The sequence below is a fragment of the Phyllobates terribilis genome, unplaced genomic scaffold, assembly GCF_046119375.1.
Source record: "Phyllobates terribilis strain yellow unplaced genomic scaffold, ASM4611937v1 Scaffold_3__8_contigs__length_932513732, whole genome shotgun sequence".
NCBI lineage: Eukaryota > Metazoa > Chordata > Amphibia > Anura > Dendrobatidae > Phyllobates > Phyllobates terribilis.
Genome location: NW_027362763.1, coordinates 463164526 through 463180135, shown reverse-complemented (window position 1 = coordinate 463180135; position 15610 = coordinate 463164526). Strand labels below are relative to the sequence as shown.

Genomic DNA, 15610 nt, shown 5'->3' with positions numbered 1-15610 from the left:
TGTATTCCTAGGCAAATGTCATTTAGAGTTGAGATAAAGAGGTTTTCCACCATTGGACAACCCCTGCTTAATCAATCCCGGGTCCAATAGAAAACAAATCTAGCCTCTCTCCTCACAGTGAAGTCAGCAATGCTATTCTTGACGGTGATGTGACGATGTGTCATGTGATTGATCAGCTGCAGCTCATTTATATTTTGTCAAAGCGGCTGCTGATTGGCTACTGTGGTCATGTGACACAACAATATTACGTCATTGTGAAAAGGCTAGTATAGACTGTTTTTATTCTCTATGGAGTCCTGAATTGATTAAGCAGATGTTTTCCAGTAGTGAACAACCCTTTTAAAAAGTGACATGTCTTCTGTCACTATCCCGACATCTACAAGAGTATTAAAGGCACGGTGTTTAAAGGGAATCTGTCAGTAGGATCAACCCTACTTCTTTATGGGCATGCAGGTCATAAAGGTTTAATAAACTGATGCCTTGATATCTGTAATCTAATGTCTTATTCCAGAGAAACCCATGTTTTGTTAATAATGAGCAGTTATGACTATGGGGCGAACATTCATCTGCATGAGAATCTGCCTCCAGAGCTTATTTTAAATGAAAAGGGGAGTTACCGATGTGAGATGCAGTGGGGAAAATAAGTATTTGATACACTGCCGATTTTGGAAGTTTTCCTACCTACAGAGAATTGAGAGGTCTGTAATTTTTATTGTAGGTACACTTCACCTGTGAGATACATCTTAAAAAAAAATTCAGAAAATCACATTGAATGATTTTTACATAATTCATTTGCATTTTATTGCATGACATAAGTGTTTGATACAATAGAAAAACAGAACTTAATATTTGGTACAGAAACCTTTGTTTGCAATTACAGATGTCAGATGTTTCCTGTAGTTCTTGACAAAGTTTGCACACACTGCAGCAGGGATTTTGGCCCACTCCTCCATGCTGATCTTCTCCAGATCTTTCAGGTTTCGGGGCTGTCGCTGGGCAACATTGAGTTTCAGCTCCCTCCAAAGATTTTCCTTTGGGTTCAGGTCTGGAGACTGGCTAGGCCACTTCAGGAGCTTGAAATGCTTCTTACAGAGCCTTAGTTGCCCTGCTTGCCAGAGGCCAGTATAAACAGGAGAGGGGAGTGGCCAACACTGAAAAGCTGAGAGCATCAGCACAAGCTTCCTGGAGCTTGCAACTGAAACAGATTAACCCCTGCACTGCTAGAAGGAACCTGCACCATTTAATATGAAGGTGAAGTGCCTCTAATCAGTGCAGGAGTAAGAGAAATCAGACAACGAGGTATTTTGTCTCCTCTTTGTCACGGTAAACCCGTGACACCTGATCTACGTGAGAAGCTCTGGAGAGGGACAGAAGCGCAAGCGGGCATTACCAGAGTTAGCTTCATTGCTACATGGTTGAGGAGTTTGTGGAGAGTTGTTGTTTGAGGAGGCATTTGGTGGATTTATCTAAGACTGTTGCTTGGTTTTGGTTGTGTGCAAATTCTCTCATTTACATTTAAGAAATACATTGATTTCTCTGGAATAAGACATCAGATTGCAGATATCAAGGTATTACTTTAATGAACTTTCTATGATCTATGTGCCCTTATAGATGGCCTAGAAGGGATGATTCTACTGACTGATTCCTTTTAATACTACCTTTCATGAAGCATCTGAATAAAGCTTCAGTGTTAGCAACTAGCTCAGGCTTTCAGAATATATCTAAAAGTTTGGACATACCTAGTCAGACTGTGGAATAGTAGTGCCCTGTTGTCAACAGTTTCATACATTTCTCCATCACACAGCAGAGTTCTTTGTAAAGATGCTCTGTACTAGTTTTTAATACTTACTGTAGGCTGTGCAGTGTTATAGTCCATTGCAGTTTTATAGGATTTTTAATTTTGTTGTTGTTACTCAAAAAGGAATAAAATAGCAGCACTCATCTATATTTTCTTTATTAGAGCTGGCATCGTACACTATAACGGCTTCATATAGATTTCATTTTATTTCTATCCATTAATTTTGACTCTAGGTAAAAAAAAATCTTAGATGCTGCTTCAAAGACGTAGATGGTAGAAGAGTTCAGAGGGAATATACTTCCTTCAGGCTAAAATCATGCTTGCAGTTTTTTGTACAATTTGTTTGAACCAAATCCAGAAGTGAATTTAAGGGGAATGGAAATATGAAGACATTACTTCTTATTCCACTCCTGGATTTATCTAAAAAAAACTCCATTATTTTTACAAAAACGCTGTTGTTGTTGAGATCTTCTTTTCCTGTAATTCTGTGCCCTTTTTTCTCCACACAGACCTTTGATCATTGTGGCCACAGCGTTCTATTTTAACCTCATCTGTCCACAGGACTTGTTTCTAAAATGTATCAGGCTTGTTTAGATGTTTTGTGGCGTACTTCTGACTCTGAATTTTATGGGAAGGATGCAGGAGAGGTTTTCTTCTGATGACTCTTCCATGAAGGCCATATTTGCTCAGGTGTCTCTGAACAGTAGAACATTGTACCACAACTCCAGAGTCTGCTAAACCTTTCTGAAGGTCTTTTGCAGTCAAGTGAGGGTTCTTATTTGCCTCTATAGCTTTCTTGACCTCCACTGTGCCTGTTAACTGCTATTTCTTACTTACATTTTGATCTGAGGAAAGGGCAACTTGAAAACACTTTGCTATCTTCTTTTAGCCTTCTCCTGCTTTGTGGGCCTCCATCATTTTCAGAGTGCTAGGCAGCTGCTTAGAAGAACCCATGGCTGCTGTTTTTAGGTTCAAGGTTAGAGGGGGCTGGGTTTTTATAAAGCTGGGAAATTTGCATCACCGGCCTTTCCTATCGATGATAGTGAACAAGCTCTAACAAGCTAATTAAGGTCTGAACCATTGGTCAAAGTTATCTGAGCACACAAATCTCCAAGGGCGCTCAAACTTTTGCATCGGCCCATTTCCCTTTTTGTAGTTATTAAAATGAAAAATATTACAATATATATATTTTTTGGGCTAAAATACAAATGTGTCTTTAACTTTAGGCCTTTTAGAGATCATTTCATCTTCAACTTGCTTAAGTATTCATAATAACAGTAATTTTGACCAAGGGTGCCCAAACTTTAACATGCCACTGTATTCCTATTCGCATTTCTTCCAGTTCTGAAAATAGAATATTCTGTTTGACTTTACTGTGCTTTTAACAACCAGGTTTATGGGACGTCAGTCATTGTTTCTTTCTTGTGTGACCATTTACAAAAGTTAAGCCTTGTATTTATGATAAATGTGATTGCCGGACCTTCTATTTTGTATGGTTACGTTAGTTTTAATTTTACAACGTGCAAATATTTACATTGTTCAATTACCGTCTTCAGCCTGAAACCTTTATAAGGAATAATTGAGGAGTCTTTATAAAGGGCTTCATTTTCTTCTGAGTAAGTGCTTATAAATTATTCACTGCATAAATGTACCCTAGGCTGTTTTGTAGCGGTGCACAGCTTTTGTCATTCATTACTGACCATAGTGCTTTCAGATCCATTGTTCCTCTCATGATCTATGTGTACTCAGTTGACGTTCCGGAACTCTTGTTTTAGGTATTATTTATCACTATGACCTGACCAAAGGCACACAAGAGCCAAGGGTTTTCCGGGAAGTGACTGTCAAAGGATTTAATCCAGCGGACTACCAGACAGTGCAGGTGATTAAAATCGAAAACACTTTGTATATTTGCATAGAATATTGTGTCTACTTTCTAACTTTCAGATCTTTGAAGGTTCTGCAGCCCTTCTCTGATTAATGGGCATCATGGTAAGAGGGGCATAATCTGTCTCGAAGTAGGCAGACAACTGACTGCATATCCTGCACAGCTACTTCATTTTACTTGGATATGCCACTCTCTCATGTCCTGTCATTCCTGAGGAACACAGTGTGGTGATGGTTATATAACGACATCTATCAGCTTAGGAGTAGACTGAGAGTTAATAGATCAATGAATGAATGTCAAAGAAAAATTGCTTCCGCTGTGGCTTGTAACCCATGCTAGCAAGAGTCTGCAGTAAGATGAAAGTAGTTCTGCAAGCACTCCAGTATCTCAGTGGATCATATAAATATATATATTTGTTTATATAGAGAAAGCTTCAATCCTGCCACTCTGGAGAGATAGATTTCTGTAGTTTTAAAAAAAAGTGACAGTGCACATTATTTCCACAATAAAAGTTACAGTATCTTAACTTGGAATTCTAATATAGGTTCAGAATTGTTCCCAGCAATTCACTTATCTAGTAGAAATGTCCCTGCAGCCCACCAACAAGGTGAGGGTCTTTCTCAGTAATCAAAGTGCAACTACTTATATCCACAGGATTCACACAGGGAGATAAGGACTCCCCAGTTCTTATTATTGCAGGGGTTCCTAGTGGTCAGGCCCCCAATGATCATGCATCTTTCATCTATGTAATTTATTGGTCAATATTTGTCACCTGTCTATAGATCGTGTATGAAATTGCTGCTTTGCTCTTTTGAATTATATGGGATAGAGCTGCCTTACCACACACCACCTGTGGACAAGTGTGGTGCTGTTCTAGGATGAGTCATGGTTTTCTAGTCCTGTACAACGCCTTTAAAGGAAATCTGTCACCAGGTTTTTGCTACCTGATCTGAAAGCATAATATAGGGGCAGAGATCTTAATTACTGGGCTTCATGCTAAAATTTTGATAAAATTACTGTTTTATCTGCTGCAGATTTACCATTTCTCTCTGTATAATACCAACCTCACTGATTGAAAGCTTTCTTTGTAGTCTGCACATAGGCAGAAATCTACCAATCAGTGGTGGGGGCAGGGGTATACCGAGCTCATGAATATGGAGGATTACATGGGAGCAGGTGTACTAATCCTCTAGTGTTAAAAGCTCTGTTTTATCAGCAGGAGATTATCTAAACTACAGTAAGAACCCCAGTAATTAACATGTCGTTAGAATCAGTGTATCTGACTCTTCATTATGCTGCACTCAGATCAGGTGGCAAAACCCTGGTGACACATTCCCTTTTAAGCCTTAACTACAAAAAGCCTATTTAATAATTGGTACATAATAGTTATTGGGTCATACATACTGAAGTTACTGGATATCTTGAAACTGATTTGTGCTGTTACAAGTAGGTTATCACGGGCAGTATGGTTAGGAAAAAGATATCTAATTGTCTATGTAAACAAGTACTGCAGAAATATAAAGAGGAAAGTGAAGTCAACGCTGATTGACTGCAGGGATTGTGTGATATTGTTATGTCACGCAATCCCCGAGAGAGCCAGTGCCAACACTGCTGGAATGGTGCCGTCACCAGAGGTGAGTATAAGGTTTATTATTTTACTTGGGGGAAAACATATGGATTCAAAAGGTGTTGTATGATATTGAACAACCCCTTTAAGAGTAGAGATCATTGCCTTGCATGAACAAAAAAAAGATACAAAAAGATAGCAAAAGCATTGCATGTTCCTACAGATACAGTTGCAAGCTTAGTTCACAGTTACATGAACACTGACTACACTGGACGTAGCAAGAAGCAAGATATCACCTTCTGCAACCAAATTCCTGAAGAGGCAAGTGCTCAAAACCATTGAGTGCCTGCAAAAGGCTTCCAGAAAAATTTGGTGGCAACTGGCACCTAAGTTTCAGCTGAATATTTCACTCCAAACACCAAGACATACAGCTCTACTGACCCCTAATAACAAGAAAAGCCTTGCAAGAAGTTTAAGGATTCTATTCTGTGGAGCAATGAAAAAAAAATTGGAACTTTTCAGGCCTATGGATCAGCGTTACTTCTGGAAGAGGAAGAATGGATCATTCGCTGAAAAGAACACCTTGCCAACAGTGGGTCTTGCTTGTTGATGCTCTGAGGCTGCTTTACTTCCTCTGGAACTAAAAGCCTTCAACATGTGGAGAACAAGATGGATTCAGTCAAGTATCAGGACATCCTTTAAGAAAATGTTGAGACTCCTGTGGGGAAGCTGAAGCTTGGGCATAATTGGACCTTCCCGCAGGACAATGATCCCAAGCATACCTCAACGTCCACCAAGGCTTGGTTTCAGAAAATGTCCTGGAAGATTCAGGAGTGACTATTACAGCTGCCTGACTTGAACCTTATTGAAAGTCATTAGTGGGATTTAAAGAAAATGGATGCAGCACGCAAACCCAATTATATTAGTGAATTGGAGGACATTGTCCATGAGAAATAGACTAACATTCTTCAGGATCACTGTCAGAAACAGTGTCTGACTACACAGAAGGTCATAATACCGAAGGGTGCTCTTTAGGTTCCAAAGAAGCTTGTCATGAAGTGGTTGATTAATTCTGAGACTGTAGTATTTGCTAAAAAGTGGCATTTTGTATTAAATGTGGAAAACCACTTGTTATATTAGTTGTGTTGAGGTATTTAACTACTTTCTGATATAGACGATAAATGTCCAGGTGGTCCACGTTCTACTCTGCAGTGACTTCTAAACTAAAATGTCACTGCCGGCTGCCTGACACAGACTCTCTATAGAGAAGGAAGAGATGGTTTATTACTGTATCTGCCTTCTGGATCGCAAGCAAGCTGTGTATATGGTAATAGAAATCGCTGTTAGTGTTTCCTCCTCTTGACTAAGCGGTTATGATAACTACACTGCTCAAAAAAATAAAGGGAACACTTAAACAACAGAATATAACTCCAAGGAAATCAAACTTCTGTGAAATCAAACTGTCCACTTAGGAAGCAACACTGATTGACAATCAATTTCACATGCGGTTGTGCGAATGGAATAGACAATAGATGGAAATTATTGGCAATTATCAAGACACCCTCAATAAAGGAGTGGTTCTGCAGGTGGGGACCACAGACCACATCTCAGTACCAATGCTTTCTGGCTTATGTTTTGGTCGCTTTTGAATGTTGGTTGTGCTTTCACACTCGTGGTAGCATGAGACGGACTCTACAACCCACAGAAGTTGCTCACGTAGTGCAGCTCATCCAGGATGGCACATCAATGCGAGCTGTGGCAAGAAGGTTTGCTGTGTCTGTCAGTGTAGTGTCCAGAGGCTGGAGGCGCTACCAGGAGACAGGCCAGTACACCAGGAGATGTGGAGGGGGCTGTAGGAGGGCAACAACCCAGCAGCAGGACCGCTACCTCTGCCTTTGTGCAAGGAGGAACAGGAGGAGCACTGCCAGAGCCCTACAAAATGACCTCCAGCAGGCCCCAAATGTGCATGTATCTGCACAAACGGTTAGAAACCGACTCCATGAGGGTGGTATGAGGGCCCGACGTCCACAGATGGGGGTTGTGCTCACAACCCAACACCGTGCAGGATGCTTGGCATTTGCCACAGAACACCAGGATTGGCAAAGTCGCCACTGGCGCCCTGTGCTCTTCACAGATGAAAGCAGGTTCACACTGAGCACATGTGACAGACGTGACAGAGTCTGGAGACGCCGTGGAGAGCGATCTGCTGCCTGCAACATCCTTCAGCATGACTGGTTTGGCAGTGGGTCAGTAATGGTGTGGGGTGGCATTTCTTTGGAGGGCCGCACAGCCCTCCATGTGCTCGCCAGAGGTAGCCTGACTGCCATTAGGTACCGAGATGAGATCCTCAGACCCCTTGTGAGACCATATGCTGGTGCGGTTGGCCCTGGGTTCCTCCTAATGCAGGACAATGCGAGACCTCATGTGGCTGGAGTGTGTCAGCAGTTCCTGCAAGATGAAGGCATTGAAGCTATGGACTGGCCCGCCCGTTCCCCAGACCTGAATCCGATTGAGCACATCTGGGACATCATGTCTCGCTCCATCCACCAACGTCACGTTGCACCACAGACTGTCCAGGAGTTGGCAGATGCTTTAGTCCAGGTCTGGGAGGAGATCCCACAGGAGACCATCCGCAACCTCATCAGGAGCATGCCCAGGCATTGTAGGGAGGTCATAGAGGCACGTGGAGGCCACACACAATACTGAGCCTCATTTTGACTTGTTTTAAGGACATTACATCAAAGTTGGATCAGCCTGTAGTTTGTTTTTCCACTTTAATTTTTGGGGGTGACTCCAAATCCAGGCCTTCATTGGTTAATAAATTTGATTTCCATTGATGATTTTTGTGTGATTTTGTTGTCAGCACATTCAACTTTGTACAGAACAAAGTATTCAATGAGAAAATTTCATTCATTCAGATCTAGGATGTGTTATTTGAGTGTTCCCTTTATTTTTTGAGCAGTGTAGATATAGGGAGGCAGGAACTGCTGGGTCATAGAAGACCCAATCAACTTTGCTATGCAGCCAAGAGGATGAATTTCTTCTGTAACTGGAGCTAATATACAAGCCCCAGTTACAGGGGAAATCAAGTAAAATAAAAAAGGAATTAAAACACCAGTGTTTTCTTTTTATTGCATCACAGCAGTGGTGCTTTATATGTAAGTCCCTTGCCTCTTACCTACCTGCCGCCGCCTTCATCGTTTCCAGCGTTGCTCTCGTCGGTGTCTGGCGAAAAGTAATCTGCCAGCAACTCCAGTGTTTCATGGAGCTGCGCAGCGGTCACTTTTCAGTACAAGTCTGAGAGCCTCTTTCTGGCTCTCATAGACTTGTTTTGAGAGCTTGCGATGTAGGTTCTGATCTCTGGCCAGTCAGAAGCTGCGCTCACTAGATTCCATCGCAGGACCACTCCAGCACTGAAAAAAAAATGCTGGAGTGGTGCTTTAAATGTTGATATGCTCTTCAATCCAAGGTATTTTATAACATTTCGCAGGGCACAATATGTGAAATAAATGGAAAATAAATACATGAACAAGGAAAAGGTAGGAAAAAAGAAAAAGCCGATTCCAGTCCAAACTGCTGTTAAGATACATAAAAATAATTGTTACAGAAAGGGGAACACATTTTAAAATGTATTTTAGTGGTCATTTGTGGTTATAAAAAAATAAATAAATACAATGTGAAAAAACAGACACATATTTTCTTTATTTTCCCACCCATCTCTCCTAATATTAGCAAAAAGAATTAAAGAAGAGAGTGAACTGGTTACTGAGCAACTATACTTACTTTTTTCCAGAATTCTGTCCAGCAGTGAAAGTTATAACACTTTGCTTTGCACATAATTCATTTTTGATTTGGTTTCATGTAACCTCCAAACCCCTAGGTTTCCCTAATGTTTGCCTTCTCTTGTACGGATTCATTATCCACTCTCTGTTGGTATGTGCTTGGAGTATGGATTCTGGCTATGGAGGGAGTAGCACCTTAGGAGCATGTTCGCTCCCCAGCTAGGTACGGTGATCATGTGATTTCCCTAGAGTACTCTGCTGTTCGTGCTCAGGCTCCTGCATTGTGGGATAAGTGCCATCTCTTCCTCCTGCTACATGCTTGCCTGAGAGTTGTGGAGCTTATCCAGCACTCCTGTGTTATTGCTGTGCCAGCTCATGCGTGCTCTTCCCTTTTCATCTATGTATACACAACTGTATAATTAATGTGTGTATGTATGTATGTATGTATATCTATATATTCTGATACTTAACCATGTGTAGCGTACTATCGGTGTCCCTGCATTCTGTCCCCTTCTCCCTCCGTGCAGGGACGCTTAGTTACTCACCACCCCGGCTTTCGGCTCGGTCCCTGGCGTGCTCCGGCCCCTGCCTCCTTCTTCCTTGTATGCATGCCGCACTCTGCCCCGGTGACGTGCTTAGTACGCGCACGCTCCCCTGCTCTTAAAGGGTCTGCGTGCGCACATGGTAAATGCTCCCAGCAAAATCTGGGAGGCATTTAGTTAATGTTAAACACTTGCAGGGTGTCTCCCAGCCAATAGCTGGGAGACATCTTGTATTTAAGGCACCTTCCTCAATTGGGAGGTGCCTGAGCAACCCCTATAGTTCAGTTAGGTGGTCTGCTGTGCAACTGTATGTTGCCAGGTCCCTCATCCCTAATCTGTTATAGTTTCCCGTCTCCTGTCCCTTTTAGTCCTGTACAGTTGTCATTGTTCCTGTGACCGCTTCGGCAGTGTCAGATTCCTGTAACTGCATCTGCGGCACCTGTCTGCCACCCTGGGGGCTGAGTACCCAGCTAGAACCCTGAACCTGAAACCACATCTGCGGTATCTGTACCCCGTGGCCGCATCGGTGGTACCCGCTTGCTATCCCGAGACCAATGTGTCAGAACTTGTCCCAAGTGGCCATTCCATCCGCACAGTGTGTATCTGTCCCAGTGGCCGTCCCGTCTGCACAGTGTGAGCCGGTCTCAGTGGCCGTCCTGTTGGCTCAGTCTGTTCTTGTCCCAAGTGGCCGCCCTGCTGTATTGAGAATCTGAAGTACATCTCTGCCCTTTGGGGTCAGCTGGTACTGCCGGATGCGCCTTAGAGTGTCCTGGTAGCTACCTGCCACACAAGCGTGACCTCCCCACCAGAGGTTCCAGCGAACACCAAGGTAACTACTTAGTTACGCCCCTCCAAGGTAAGTCTGGTCTGTGGCACAGTGGGTCCACAAACCACGTGCGTCACCTAGGAGTGTAACGCCATGCAGGACCAAGACCTTGAACGGCATATTGTTCTTGGGAAATTACAAGACACCTTGAGTAACTAGAGTATTCTTCTGAGGGGTCTTAACTGCCAAAATCTGTACCCCAAACAATGCTATTGCTGTCATTTTGTATCCTTTTCTTTGTTCATGCAAGGCAATGATCTCTACTCTGATCTTTTTGAACCACTCTCTTGACTTACTTATTCTTCTAACATGCAATTAAATGTTACAGTTAACCCTAGAACGCATGACCATAAAAATCTACATTTTCACATACCTGGGGCCTTTTAGGCCCTTGTGCAAATAATAAATAAATGACCAACTGGAAATGGCAAACAACTATATACCTGAGGAATACCTAGAGTTTCAAAATTCTAACTAAAGAAATCTTGCAGAAAATAGAAAACAATTAACAGGGCGGGCCTGCGAGACCCCAGGTATGCGTTCTAGGGTTAAAGGGGTTGTCCACTACAAGGACAACCCCTTCTTGAACTAAATGCTTGGCCCAAAAAAAATAAAAAAACTATACTCCGCTTCCGTACTGGCGCCGTTCCCGTGGTGTCAGTACTTGTGATCCCGGGGCTGCTGTTGTGACACATGACGCCGGCGCTGATGTCACTGCCCCCGCCTACATACGGATGGAACATGAAGAGGAAGTCCAAGATCAGTTGCAGCCTGGACTTCCTCTTCATGTTCAATCCATACATAGGCGGGGACAGTGACACCAGAGCTGATAGGGTGCTGACGTCACGTGTCACAACAGCAGCACGGGAACCCCGGGACCATGAGTGCTGACACTGCGGGAATGGCCCCAGCACAGGAGGTGAATATATATATTTTTTTATTTTATCGGAGCCAAGCATTTAGTTCAAGAAAGGGTTGTCCTAGTAGTGGACAAGCCCTTTAACAAACTCCTAGCCAGTCCAGGTATTTGATGTGTTTTTTTCTGAAGAACACCTGATTTACTAATGTAACTAATGATTAATTATCAGGGTGGGTGAGGGCTGATGTTTTCATTGATACCATTTTGGGCTAGATAGAATGTTTTGATCTCTTCTTATTGCATTTTATTGTAATGTTCCGGTGGCCAAAAAAAATAAATTCTAGCGTTTCAATTTTTTTCTTGTTACGCCACTTACCAATTTGATTAATTTACTATATATTTTGATAGATCAGACATTTCTGCACTCAGTGATACCAAATTTGTGTAATATATATATATATATATATATATATACACTGCTCAAAAAAATAAAGGGAACACTTAAACAACAGAATATAACTCCAAGTAAATCAAACTTCTGTGAAATCAAACTGTGCACTTAGGAAGCAACACTGATTGACAATCAATTTCACATGCTGTTGTGCAAATGGAGTAGACAATAGATGGAAATTATTGGCAATTATCAAGACACACTCAATAAAGGAGTGGTTCTGCAGGTGGGACCACAGACCACATCTCAGTACCAATGCTTTCTGGCTGATGTTTTGGTCACTTTTGAATGTTGGCTGTGCTTTCACACTCGTGGTAGCATGAGACGGACTCTACAACCCACAGAAGTTGCTCAGGTAGTGCAGCTCATCCAGGATGGCACATCAATGCGAGCTGTGGCAAGAAAGTTTGCTGTGTCTGTCAGCGTAGTGTCCAGAGGCTGGAGGCGCTACCAGGAGACAGGCCAGTACACCAGGAGACGTGGAGGGGGCTGTAGAGGGCAACAACCCAGCAGCAGGACCGCTACCTCCTTCTTTGTGCTAGGAGGAACAGGAGAAGCACTGCCTGAGCCCTGCAAAATGACCTCCAGCAGGCCACAAATATGCATGTGTCTGCACAAACGGTTAGAAACCAACTCCATGAGGGTGGTATGAGGGCCCGACGTCCACAGATGGGGGTTGTGCTCACAGCCCAACACCGTGCAGGTTGCTTGGCATTTGCCACAGAACACCAGGATTGGCAAAGTCGCCACTGGCGCCCTGTGCTCTTCACAGATGAAAGCAGGTTCACACTGAGCACATGTGACAGAGGTGACAGTGTCTGGAGACGCTGTGGAGAGCGGTCTGCTGCCTGCAACATCCTTCAGAATGACCGGTTTGGCAGTAGGTCAGTAATGGTGTAGGGTGGCATTTCTTTGGAGGGCCGCACAGCCCTCCATGTGCTCGCCAGAGGTAGCCTGACTGCCATTAGGTACCGAGATGAGATCTTCAGACCCCTTGTGAGACCATATGCTGGTGCGGTTGGCCCTGGGTTCCTCCTAATGCAGGACAATGCCAGACCTCATGCAGCTGGAGTGTGTCATCAGTTCCTGCAAGATGAAGGCATTGAAGCTATGGACTGGCCCGCCCTTTCCCCAGACCTGAATCTGATTTAGCACATCTGGGACATCATGTCTCGCTCCATCCTCCAACGTCACGTTGCACCACAGACTGTCCTGGAGTTGGTGGATGCTTTAGTCCAGGTCTGGGAGGAAATTCCACAGGAGACAATCTGCAACCTCATCAGGAGCATGCCTAGGCGTTGTAGGGAGGTCATACAGGCACGTGGAGGCCACACACAATACTGAGCCTCATTTTGACTTGTTTAAAGGACATTACATCAAAGTTGGATCAGCCTATAGTTTGTTTATCCACTTTAATTTTGGGGGTGACTCCAAATCCAGGCCTCCATTGGTTAATAAATTTGATTTCCATTGATGATTTTTGTGTGATTTTGTTGTCAGCACATTCAACTTTGTACAGAACAAAGTATTCAATGAGAATATTTCATTCATTCAGATCTAGGATGTGTTATTTGAGTGTTCCATAGTCATGAAAATACAGAAAAATCTTTAAATGAGGTGTGTCCAAACTTTTGGTCTGTACTGTATGTGTGTGTGTGTGTGTGTATATATATATATATATATATATATATATATATATATATATATATATATATATATATATATATATATATATATATAATATTTTTTAAAACTTTTTTTTTCACTTTTTACTGTATTCAGTAGTCTCCTTAGAAGACTTGAAGCTGCGATCGATCGATTGCCTGTGCTATACATAGCAGCGCATCAGCACTGCTATATATAGCAAATATCACGATCTCCTTTGAACCCTGGCCACGAGACAGCGTTCACCTGAGTATAGTATAGTAATGACAGGCACGGGGGTCTTCTGCAGAGATTGACAGCAGGATTTAACAGGTTAACAGCAACGAGTGAAGCTCCGATCCACACGCGGCTGTTAAAGGCACATTACAGCTGATTAAATCAACTATCGTGTGCGGGGGATGATGCGGGCTCAGCGCTGGAGTGCACATCAATGTCTGAGACATAACATATGGCATAAATATATGTCATATGTCGAGAAGGGATTAAAACCGGCATTTTGTGTTGAATTTGGAGAAACCAGGTGTTCTATTAGTTGTATCTTGCCATTTCAGGATTATTGACTAGGAAGGTGCTTTGATTTACCCAACGGAAATTTTAACTAAAAGTGGGTTGATGAAGCAGTTGCACTACATCTACTATTCACATTAGTTTTGATCACTCTCTTGCAATGAGTTTATGTGCACTGTGTTAAATTTATCATTTTTTTTATTTTCCTTTGGTGATGGTGTTCCTTTAAATCATCCTTACATATAATTGGATTCCATGTTTGTAATACACAAAGGACATTTTCTTTCAGTAAACATTACATGTAATGGTCTCGCCCTTTAAGGTTATTGACAGCTCCAGAAGATGAATACTATTGTGTGAATATAGCCATTCATTCTTTCATTTTACTTGTCTGAATAAAAGCGGTTTCTTTGAAATGTTCAATGTGGGGCAAGTGAATCTGTGCCCAGTTTTGAAGCTGAACCGTGCTCTCTGAAAAGACGGAAATGTGTGAACCACTGTGTGTATACAATGTTTTTTCAAGAGCAGTTTCCATTTAAGCCAGTGTATTGAAACCAAAGTACTGTCACGTTGCAGCTGAGATAAGCTTTTCATTATTACAGTATTATTGAGTAGGACAAAATACTGTTATTTTTATATAAACATTTCCACTGCTTGTGATGTTCTTCTTCTGGATTTGTCAACTGTACTAAAGGATACGCCGAAGCGTAATCTCCTGAGACTGCGCCAACCCTGCATTAGATGTGATGACCGCTCTCCAAGTTGCCTCTTCTGTACTACTTTCCCTTTAAATACTGATACGTTTGCATTCTACAACAAGAATGTGTCATCAAAACAAACATCTAGGAAAAACTGGCTAGCTTTAGAGGTCATTTGGATTATTTTTCTTTTTTTGCATTTCACTTCCACAGTCAATACTCTGATTATGATACTTGCACACAATCATGCTAAAAACTATATTAAAGGTAACCTTACAAATCCACTGCCCCCCCCCCCCAAGCCACCACCATGTATTAATTCTTATATTAATACTATTTCTACTAGCAATTTATAATGTATATTTGATTGCACTAGATGGCAAAAAACTATTTTGTAATTCCATTGTAATATGCTAATTAGTGTCAGATTAGTCATCCCACTAATCGTGTTTTCACACCCATAAGCGTCACCGACGCACCGCCGTCTCTTGGCACATCTCACGCATGCGCACAACTTTTGTCATGTCAATGCGCAGTGAAGCTGGTGTACGCATGTATGGGAAGGACTACGTCCCTACATAATCTGCCATTATACGTAGGAGCCGAAGACCATACCCAGAAGAACAACACTGAAAGCATGGCTATGCTCCCTGGTCATGCATGGTGCACCAATGAAGTTGGGGAACAGTCCCCCTGCTTTATTGCGCACTGACTTGAAAAGTAATGAAAGTCACGCACATGCATTAGATTTGCAAAGAGACGGTGGGGACACTCACAGCAGCATGATAACCTGCCTTGTGGGATGACTAGTCTAGAGAAACAGACGCCCCCTCGACTACTATGACACTAATTAGCATATCGCAAACGGAGGTTTTTTTTTGCCTTATAGCGGTATCAAATGTATAGGACAAAGGGCTTGTTATGAAAGGTATTAACATAAGTATAAATACATGGTGGTGGTTTGAGGGACCTGTAAGGTTTGCTTTAATTAATTTTGTTCTAGGCACTAAAACAGAAAGATTAAATGAAG

The 15610-nt window shown here is 42.4% G+C and overlaps 1 protein-coding gene across 1 annotated transcript in view; it reads left to right on the top strand.

Moving 5' to 3' along the window:
* Positions 1 to 15610, top strand: part of PREP (prolyl endopeptidase) — a 136630-nt gene that overhangs the window by 79868 nt on the left and 41152 nt on the right. Inside the window, exon 10 of the mRNA XM_073675775.1 lies at positions 3574 to 3677. Within this exon, the coding sequence (XP_073531876.1) occupies positions 3574 to 3677 (104 nt within the window). The remainder of the gene's footprint in view (positions 1 to 3573; positions 3678 to 15610) is intronic.